The following is a 10,753-nucleotide window of genomic DNA, read 5'->3' as shown; positions in this document are numbered from 1 at the left end:
AGAAACCAACCGTGTCCTGGGCTGCATCAAAAGCAGTGTGGCCAGCAGGGCGAGGGAGGGGATTCTGCCCCTCTATTCCTATCTTGTGAGACCTCATCTGGAGTACTGTGTCCAGTTCTGGAATCTTCAACAGAAGAAGGAGATGGAGCTGTTGGAATGGGTCCAGAGGAGGCTACAAAGATGATCAGAGAGCTGGAGCACCTCCTATAAGAGGACAGGCTGGAAGAGTTCGAGTTGTTCAGCCTGGAGAAGAGAAGGCTCAGAGGAGACCTTATAATGACCTTCCAGTACCTGAAAGGGCTACAAGAAAGCTGGGGAGGGACTGTTTCCAAAGGCTTGTGGGGATGGGACAAGGGGCAATGGGTATAAACTGGAGAGGGGCAGATTTAGACTGGACATAAGGAGGAATTTCTTCACGCTGAGAGTGGTGAGGCCCTGGCCCAGGTTGCCCAGGGAAGCTGTGGCTGCCCCATCCCTGGAGGGGTTCAAGGCCAGGTTGGATGGGCCTTGGGCAGCCTGAGCCAGTGGGAGGTGTCGCTGCCCACGGCAGGGGTTGGAACCGGATGGGCTTTGAGGTCCCTTCCAACCCAAACTATTCTATGATTCTATTCATTATTACCAGAAACCAGCACACGCCGTTAATGTCTTTCCTACCAGTCAGATGTCAAACGAGGAGCAGCCACACAGGTAACGTGGTGAACCACTACAGTGACTACAGTGGCCATCAGCACTGCTACCAAATGCCCACCAACATATGTAAAGCTAACAGAATGTTTCTTTTAACATCTCCTGTCATTATAGTGTATTACGGACAAAGCATTTCGTTCATTTTCTCAGTCTGCTTCCTTGCCCTTTGGCTGCTCACCTCACATAGCATCATTTCCACTATTTTTTACACAGACTCGTGTTTTCCTACTTAAAAGGCAGCATGAGGAAAGAGAAACAGGAATTATTAAGAGTTGTTCTTAGAGGCCTAATTAACTAAATAAAGCCTGTGAAGTGACTTCTAATATGACAGATTATATTTACAGAATTATAAGAAAATATGGATCACAGCAATCCAGGACCACTTATAAAGCATGTTAGAAACCCATTATGTGAATAGAATGTTCTGTTTCTGTTTCCAGTGTGTGATTAATACAGATAGAATCTTTTCTTTAAAATAAAGCACATCAACTGCTATTTGTATCTGGATTTAAGTAATAAATCAAACCAATCAAGCTTCAATCACTCCAGGTTTCTTTTGCTGGGTTGAAGTGGATTTTTAAAGACTGCTGTCCCAGGACCAGCTGATCTGGGCCCCACGGTGTCAGGCACTGCACGAGCAGCAGGGAGAAAATCCCCTCCTGGAAGAGATATTCCTTTATGCTTTTTGCATGTTTGAATGGCAAAGAGGAAAAGAATTATTATGGTTTTTACCCCTCAAGGCCCCAAAGTACTGGGACTGAATCCAGAACTTCCATCACAGAATTTACCTGTTGGATTAAACAGTCTCTTCTTTTTGTTCTCTGACTTTTAAGAAATCTATAGAATATACACATCTATAGAATCTAGACCTATAGAATATACACATCATTAATAGGTCACGAACAGAGGAACAATAAACAAAGATTTATATTGGCTTGTTGCAAGTTGCTAACAGTTTTTGTACTCTTTTTAAAAGAAAGGCTATTCTCTAAGATATTAGATGTGTTCTGAGGGTAGAAAATGAGCCATTTGTAAGCAAAACCATCTCTTCTCACCAGTTACATTACTGACACTGATTGGAGAAACAGCACGCTCACAGTCTCAGTTTTCTACACAGCCTTACTAAGATTTCTGAAGACTAAGCTGCCTGGTGTTCCAGTGCTCCTGATGCTTTAAAGAGATCTTGTACTCAGAAAGAAGTACAGGGTTAAACCACAGTGATTCTAAGCACACACATCCTTTTTTTTCCCCCCCCTCCCCTTGTTCCCCAGGACAAATTCAATTTGAAAGCTAATTCATGCTTACATCTGAGACAGTGTTCTACCTTGTTATACTCCATTTCTAATGCTCTGCCTCCAGTGCTTCCTGGTAAAAATACTTTGGCCGATACTTAAACACGTTTGTTATAATTTCCTCCTTCTGACAACATTAAGAAAAATTCATGATGCAGCTGCCTGAAAAATATTTGTTACACCAATAAATTACGACTTGATGCACAGAGGAGAGGTACAAATATTGACAATTCAATCCTAGTTCTCCTTATATGTGTTAATATTTTACCAAGTTCACAGAAAATGGATGCAGAAGTCAAGAGATCTACACAAGGCTACGTAGCAATCTGTGTATCCTACAGCCATGGCTTGAACTTGGAACACCCTGTTGTGTTTTGAGCCATCCATCACTACGTCTGTTTTCTCTGTCCATTTAAAATATATATATATAAAAAATAATGCAGATATATCTGTGTGGGTATATATGCATTAGCTCACAAGAGAGGCTCACTGTACAAAGGACAGTTACGGTTTTGTCAGGATGCAGCTGAAAATCAACAGATCTAAAACTTCTGGTGTATCTAGAAAGCTTTCTAGGTGACAACGTGTATTTTATCAGCTGACACTGAAAATCTCCATTATTACCACTGACTGCAAGACAAATGACTGCTAATAAATAACTTGTAATTCAAAGGCGTCACGCACATATTCTTTTGCACAAGATGGTAAGTTATGTATAGTTTTAAAGAATAAAGCCATTTTTCTTCTCAACCAATGCACCATTCCATCCATAAATCACCTTCATCTTCAATTAGTAAAGAATTTTAGGATTTGACGATGCAAACAAGTGGCAGCTCCCCCACTTTTAACAGCCATCTACTTAGAATACAAGAAATGAAAAGGCTTCAACTCTACCGCTGTTCTGGAACATCACCTCAAGGTGCTTTACCTTGCCAAGAGCCCCAGCTTTGAACACACTTCGTAAAGGTTTCTGTACTCTATACTACAGTATTTACTGCTTATTACCTTTAGAAACTCCCATTTTCTATTCTATTTCATTACTCTCTGTGTTTGCAGTCCACAAGGCAGCAGCATTTCCTGGTTTGTACGTTAACACCCTCAATGAAACAGCAGAACCCTGGAAATGATCCGGCTCAGCAGCCCTGCGGAACCCAACACCCAGTGACAGAACAGCAGTGGAGAAAGGATAATTAATATCAAAACGATATTTTGGAATACCCATAAGCCCTTGTATGTTTTTTTCAGCCCTTTTATCTTTCCCAACTCCAGGCTTAACACTTGGGTTGCTTGTGTGCAAACTAAAATCATAGAATCATACAGTAGTCTGGGTTGGAAGGGACTTAAAGATCATCCAGTTCCAACCTCCCCGGCATGGGCAGGGACATCTCCCACTGGATCAAGCATTTCATTTTCTTAAAGTCAACTAGTAATTTTCTTAAGTGAATCAAGTAGCAGAAGGTACTTCCAACAGCAATTTCTTCCTATGGAAACCAAACAGTGATCAAACCACAAGGTGACTGAGAAACTCAGATTAATCTCTCTAAACCTTTTTTTTTTTTTGATGTGCTAACAGCAGTCTAAGTAAAATTTCTGAAGCAAAAGAAAGTTTGATCAAGTCAAAGTTAAGTCATTCACAATCTCACACTATCAGAAAACAAACAAACCAAAATGAAAACACGAGCAATGCAAAGAATGCGTTACAACACAAGTAAAAACTCAGGCTCTCACTTTAGCCTACAAAAAACGAACTATTGCTTCTAGTATCTCAGCTAACCAAGGCATCACCATGTAATAATGCCCTGTGTGCCACAAAGATGCTTTGTGCCTCTACCGGGACCAGCAGGGATACAGAACTGAAAAGCACACCATGTTTCTGGCTAAGTGCACAATTTCAGTTTTCACCAAAGTTTTCTATGCAGAACTATTTTTAATTTATAGCCACTGAAACTAAAAGAGATCAAAGCTAGGGAAAAATCATGCAAATGCCAGAAACAGAATCTGACAGATTTAACTGCAGCCTCTGGACTTTATTAAATTTCTAAAAGGCCGAGTCCTGCTTTGTAGCTCATTTCATTTATGGCAGCAGACAAATAAATTACTAATTACATTAACTAAAAACAGGTACCTGTCCGTAAAAGTCTGCAAAGACCTATGAAAAAACCAGCACGAAAGGAAAAAGATGCACCATCTTCTCCTTGGGCTTACAAAAGTGCTGGACAATGAGTTACAGGGGATCTGGTCCAACACGAAAGAACAAGGTTTGATTACGTTCATTGGCAAACAGATACAGGAATTTTAATCACTGAGGCAGAAACTGCACATCTCTAATAGATATCTGTCTCAGGGAGCTACGTCACTCTTGAAACAGGCTGCAATTCATGTTGCTCAAGACTTTAGTAAGTCTCGCTTGGTCAGCAGGCTACGGAAACTGCTCTGAGGGACTTCATTTCTATGCAAGCTAGATGGAAAAAAAAATACAGAACACATTGGAAACATTCTGCTTCACTTCTACGAAGAGTTTAATAATACTCAAGACAAATTCCTAGCAAATCCTTTTACTTGTTCGTGTCCTTCCACTACCTCTTCAAGTCAGGTATTTGGAACTCAAATGATCCTCTGGAAGAATGACAATAAATATTTGGAACAGAATATAATTTATAAACCTTTGTTACGTGAGCACTGCCGAGGCCAACCACAGCTCCTCATTCTCAAGCTTAGGCTCAAAATACAAGGCGGAACACATCATGCAGGTGAAAAGATGAGTAAAACAGTAAATGACATGCAATGCCAGCTTTTAGTTTCTCAGTCTGCCACCTGGCAGGGACTTGTGCGTTCAAATTCAATGTGAGTTTTTCTCTGAAGATCTCCAGCAGTGGAAGACAGATTTTTAGAGGGATTTTTCCAAGTCCACCAGCAATTGCACACTCTCTGTGCACCAAAACGAAGTGAGGTCTCAAGTGCACTGACTAGCACAACCCTGCTGGCCCCCTGAGTGCCACTGCTTGACTCACTGGCTTGGCCGCAGTCCAAAGAGCTGCGGGATGCGACTCCCGGCCATTGACATGAGAAGCTCAACGTGAGCTGGCAATGTACACTTGCAGCCCAGAAGGTCAACTATGTCTTGGGCTGCATCAAAAGAAGCGACCAGCAGGGCAAGGGATGGGATTCTGCCCCTCTCTCCCTCTCTTGTGAGACCTTATCTGGAGTATTGCGTCCAGTTCTGGAATCCTCAGCATAAGGAGATGGAGCTGTTAGAACGGGTCCAAAGGAGGCTACAAGGATGATCTGAGGGCTCAAGAACCTCCCACATGAGGACAGGCTGAGGGAGCTGAGGTTGTTCAGCCTGGAGAAGAGAAGGCTCTGAGGAGATCTTAGAGCAGCTTCCAGTCCTGAAAGGGGCTCCAGGGAAGCTGGGGAGGGGCTGTTCATCACAGAGTGCAGGGATAGGATGAGGGTTCTCTTCTCTCTCAAGAGACCTTATAGTGACCTACCAGTACCTGAAGGGGCTACAAGAAAGCTGGAGAGGGACTGTTTCCAAAGGCTCGTGGTGATAGGATGAGGGGAATGGGTATAAACTGGAGGGGGGCAGATTTAGACTGGACAGAAGGAAGAATTTCTTCACCAGAGTGGTGAGTCCCTGGCCCAGGCTGCCCAGGGAAGCTGTGGCTGCCCCATCCCTGGAGGTGTTCCAGGCCAGGCTGGATGGGCCTTGGGCAGCCTGAGCCAGTGGGAGGTGTCCCTGCCCATGGCAGGGGGGTGGAACTGGATGGGCTTTGAGGTCCTTTCCAATCCTAACTATTCTATGACTCGATCCCTGCCCGCGCAGCACTGGTGAAAACTGAAGGCGGGGCGGCTCTCGCCAAGCAGCCGAGCAGGGAACCGGCCCGGGACTCGGCACCCCCTGCTCCCCCACAAACGCCAGCTCAGCCCCGCGCTCCCCGCCCCTCCCCTGAGTCCAGGAGCCCAACAGCGAGAGCCCCAAGCCGAACCGGAGGAGCCGCCGCGGAGCTCGGCCCTCGCCCCCGCCCGTCCGCCAGCCCAGCCCCGCGTACCGGCTCGCTCCGGAGTCACGACGGGGAGCTGCAGCCCCGCACTCGAACACGGCGCGGCAGGCGCGCCCCTCCGCCCGGTCACGTGACCACACTAACCCCACCCCTCTCCGCCCAGTCATGTGATCGCATCGCCTCCGTCCCGCCCAGTCACGTGACGAAGAGCTTAGCTCCCTCTCCGCTCGATCATGTGTGACTGCAGCGACACGCCCCCTCTTCGCCGGACACCCCGCCCTGCCGATCACGTGATCGCAGCGGTCCGCTCATCTGTGCCCAGTCACGTGACCGAAGCGACCCGCCCCTCGACGCCTGGTCAGGTGACGCAGCAGAGCCCTGTTTCACGTGATCGCAATGCCCACTCCATACGAGACCGCAGCGCCTGCCCCTCTCCGTCCGGGTACGTCATCGAGCGACCCGCCCCTCCATGCCCAGTCACGTGACGCAGATGACCTCCTCCCCAACCCCTGGTCACGTGATCACACCACCTGCACCCCCACCCCACCCCGGTGTGACCGCAGAGCCCGTTCCCCTCCGCCCAATCACGTGACGCAGCAGCGGGGGCCGGTCACGTGATCTCAACGGCCCTCCACGCGTTACCACGGCGTCCGGGTCTGCTCGGTCTCGTGACGCAGCGGACCTCCCCCAATGCACACATCGGTCACGTGATCGCAATACCCCTCTCCCCGTGTGACCGCAGCCCTCGCCCCTCTGCAGTGCTTCGTGGGCCCCGCTCTATCACGTGACCACAACACTCCTCCCCCTTCCTCTCCCGCCCCGGCGAAGGGCATTCGGGGACAGACGTCAGTGCGGGCCTCTGAGCAGAGGGCGCGGAGGACAGACCGCTGTTTCACACCTCCGCTGCATCAGGAAGCGGGGCGGCTTTGTGCTCACCAGGGGATTCCAGCGGTCCCCGCGGTTTAGAGCCTGCATCTGCCCCAGGCTGTTGCCTCACAAATCCAAGTTGCACAAGAATCATGGAATCATAGAATAGTTAGAATTGGAAGGGACCTTAAAGCCCATCCAGTTCCAACCCCTGCCATGGGCAGGGACACCTCCCACTGGCTCAGGCTGCCCAAGGCCCATCCAACCTGGCCCTGAACCCCTCCAGGGATGGGGCAGCCACAGCTTCCCTGGGCAACCTGGGCCAGGGACTCCTCAAGAACTTGTTAGGAAAGTGCCATTTCTCTCAGCATCACAGACACCACCTGCTTCTGTGGAGCCTCCCGACCCAGACCCAATCAGAGTTCTTCCCAACTCTCAAAGGCCTCAGAGAGAAACAGCTGCTTCGTGGAGTGACTCAAGGCTATATATATAAATATAAAAATATATTTATATAATAAATATAATAAAAATATTCCTGGGGAAAAAAAACCCAGGATCTCACAGAAAATAAAAACTTTGTCCCCAGCTGTTCAGGAGGTGTTGGAGGCAGTGACGTGCACTCTGCCACAGGAATGCACGCAGCAGTTTCTTGGAGCATCCACAGCAGGACATAGGCAACTATACAATGTTTTGGATTTGTCTCTTATCCATGAGTGACGTTTACAGAAACAACTGGGACCGCCTGAAACAGGATTTAATTATTTTGAGTTTTTACACTATTTATTACACCTCACCAGACACAGAGCACAAAGGAGATCCAGAGGAGCCAAAGAGGTTCCTAGGTATGTTTATTAGACCAAATGCCATTAGATGGTCATTTCTTCGGTGAAAGTTTGGACCAGTTCATTTCCAGCAAAGGCCATTACTCCCTCCACTCTTTGGGAGTGACTCTGCCAACAGGTGACAAACCCCACTCGATTCCAGCTTGTGTGAGCACCTGCAGGAGGATACAAGTCAAGATTATTAAGTCTGAAATCAAAGAAACCCTCAATAGAGGGCTGTTTCTATTGCTTTCAGTTTACATTTCTTCTATAGAACACAGAATCTCGTTAATCTTCTAATAAAAGCAAGCAGAATATATTTATAGTGAACAACATTTAAATATTTCATTTTTTTAATTTTAAAATATCTAAATTTAGAACAACAAATCTGGAACATAAAATCCCATCACCACACTGTTATTCTCATCTATAATTTTTTTCTGCTAAAACCTCTACCTGTATAGCTTAGAAATCCCAAGTGAACACTTGTGTTTCTAATACATTTTAAAATCAAGCAATAGACTGACACAGAAATTTGTCTATCAACCTAAAATCAAAATATGAACTAACAACAACTTTCATCTCTATCACATAATTATTTAATTAGATAAGAAGCTCCTAAATTCTGCCCACATAAGTTATGTCAAACAAGTAAGCCCTTCTAAAACTTAACAGCTTGCAAGTTTACAGCTTACTCACAACAGAGCAATGAAAAAAGGGCGACTTACATATCCCCAGACAACAGTAAAAACGGCGGCTCCGCCAAGGAGCACCAGGTTTCCGTATTTATCATGGAAGTCAGGCTCATGTTTGCGATGAGCTTGTCTTACTGCAGTGCGCTGAATGCTACGAGCTAAAGAAAATTAAAAGAGAATCAGAAGTATAGAAATCAACTAAAACATTAAAACCATTGACAATCCTCCTCTCCCACCAACAGACAGGCAAGCATAAACATTAAAAGACTTTAAGAAAAGCTGAAAAAGAATAATCTTTCAGAGTTAGAGCTTTGGAATAACTTCAAAACATAGGATATACAGACAGCCTTGCATTTTCTTTAATCTCTCCTAGTTTCTCTCTAGAAAATGTCTCCTGAAGTCTAGTTCCAATGAGAAAATCTTAGAAGTTATCTTTTCCAATAATGTGGGTTTTTTGGGCTCTCAGTGTTGAAATTTAAGCACACTTTTAAGTATTACCATTTCTCGAATAAAATATTTTTGTTTAGTACTTTGAAGTTTTAGATTTCTGTATGTAAATATATGTTGCCAGTATGTGCACCCAATATAAATGTTTTCAGGATGAATCTCAACATCAAATTAAGAGCTTGAAGATAGTGGACATGGGTAACACCTTCCTCATTCTGTCAAGATTTGATGAGAAAGGGGAGGGAGGTGAAGAATTAAGTGGAAATTTCTGTGAGCCTTTGCATGAAGTAAATCACAGAATGGTGTGGGTTGGAAGGGATTTGTGGAGTTCATCCAGTCCAACCCCCGTGCTAAAGCAGAGGCACCTCCAGCAGGTTGCACAGGAGCACATCCAGGTGGGTTGGAATATCTCAGAGAAGGAGACTCCACACCCTCCCTGGGCAGCCTGTTCCAGTGCCCTGTCACCCACACAGGAAAGAATTTTTTCCTCAGGTGAACGTGCAACTTCCTGCACTCCAGCTTGTGCCTATTGCTGCTTGCCTTGTCACCAGGCACCATGGAGAAGAGAAATAATAGAGGAGGACACACGGGGAAGTATCTTCAGATGGCAGAATGTACGATGTACATCATAAATTTGTGCTATAAAAGGTACAGTTATCGAGAAGACAGAGTGAAGAATCAAACCACCAGCTTCAAAACACAGAGATTCTTTAGCAGTTGTGTACAAAGCTTTTGGTCAGACAGCAATCTGTGCATAAAGACAGACATTAGAAAATACAACCTTTTAGTTTCGAGTTCATGTTTAGCCAAACACAACCAGAGAAGATGATGGCAATGTCTGCAATGCTACTGCAACCCTGGCACGCTCGGAGAGGCTACACAAATGTTTTTAAACAGGAAAATAAAAAAAAAAACCAAGCAGCTTGAATATCTAGGGAGAGGAACTTTGCTGAGTGCGTTTCTTTTAGGTGCGTACACCTCGGGCTAAGGCGGTGATGAACCAAGCCCAGAGGCAGCCTGTCCTGGGGGTCACCTCACCCTGGCTGCCCAGGGACAGGGGCTGCTCCTGCTGCAGCTGCACCAAAGTCATGGAGGCACAGAGACATTTAGATTGAAAAGACCTTTGAGATCCTCGAGTCCAGCCGTACCTGTACGTTATTAAACCACATCCCCGAACCTGCCTGGCTTTCGAACCCCTCGAGGGGTGGGGGCTCCACCACTGCCCCGGGCAGCCGTGCCAGTGCCGAGAACCCCTTCCGAGAGGGAATATTTCGTAACAGCCTACCTAACCCCCCCGGTGCAACTTGAGGCAACTCTTCATCCTGTCCCTTGTTCCTTGGGAGAAGAGCCCACCACTCACCTCACCACCACCTCCTTCCAGGAGCTGCAGAGAGCCATGAGGTCTCTCAGACTGAGGATTCTAGGATCTCGAAGGTCCTTTCCAGCCAATCCACCCTACGATTCTCCATGCTGAACATCCCCACTCCCCATCCCTGAGAATTCGTGGATCTCGAAGGTCTTTTCCAACCAAACCACCCTATGATTCTCCAGGATTCGAGGATCTCGAAGGTCTTTTCCAGCCAATCAACCCTATGATTCTCCATACTGAACATCCCCCGCAATCCCTCCTTCCTCAGCTCAAGCTCAAGCTGAAAGAGGCAGAAATAAAGACAAGAGGAGGCGGCATCAGGCGGAGGAGGCGCCCCCACCCCCCTCCCGCTCACCGGCGAGGCTCAGAGCGGCCCGAGCCGCGGGGATCATCCTGTCGGGGCCTGCGAGGTGCCCTTGGCGAGAGGCGGAGAACAAAATGGTGTCTCCGGAAGCCGGGGCGCTGCGGGTGACGCCGCTCCGGTGCAAAAGCAGCGGCGGGAAAGTGGCGGGAGCGGGCGCGGCTCCGCCCCGGCGCGAAGCACCAAGAGGCTCCCGGCGGCGGCTACAGT

General features: G+C 46.9%; 1 protein-coding gene and 1 long non-coding RNA gene across 2 annotated transcripts; both read right to left on the bottom strand.

Moving 5' to 3' along the window:
- Positions 1 to 76: 76 nt before the first annotated feature.
- Positions 77 to 3,144, bottom strand: LOC128853127 (uncharacterized). Its single transcript, XR_008451418.1, has 4 exons — positions 2,985 to 3,144; positions 2,012 to 2,141; positions 1,476 to 1,556; positions 77 to 1,346 (listed from the first exon to the last, which is right to left on the bottom strand). It is a non-coding gene; the product is annotated as an uncharacterized LOC128853127 (long non-coding RNA).
- A 4,537-nt stretch (positions 3,145 to 7,681) lies between these two features.
- LOC104058234 (cytochrome c oxidase subunit 7B, mitochondrial) lies at positions 7,682 to 10,743 on the bottom strand. Its single transcript, XM_009559719.2, has 3 exons — positions 10,538 to 10,743; positions 8,400 to 8,524; positions 7,682 to 7,847 (listed from the first exon to the last, which is right to left on the bottom strand). The coding sequence occupies exons 1-3, from the start codon at positions 10,572 to 10,574 to the stop codon at positions 7,773 to 7,775; spliced, it is 237 nt and encodes a 78-aa protein (XP_009558014.2). The 5' UTR covers positions 10,575 to 10,743; the 3' UTR covers positions 7,682 to 7,772.
- Positions 10,744 to 10,753: the final 10 nt, after the last annotated feature.

This window comes from Cuculus canorus, chromosome 10, assembly GCF_017976375.1.
Source record: "Cuculus canorus isolate bCucCan1 chromosome 10, bCucCan1.pri, whole genome shotgun sequence".
Taxonomy (NCBI): Eukaryota; Metazoa; Chordata; class Aves; order Cuculiformes; family Cuculidae; genus Cuculus; species Cuculus canorus.
Note: the sequence above shows the minus strand (reverse complement) of the source record. Positions and strands in the feature narration are given on the sequence as shown.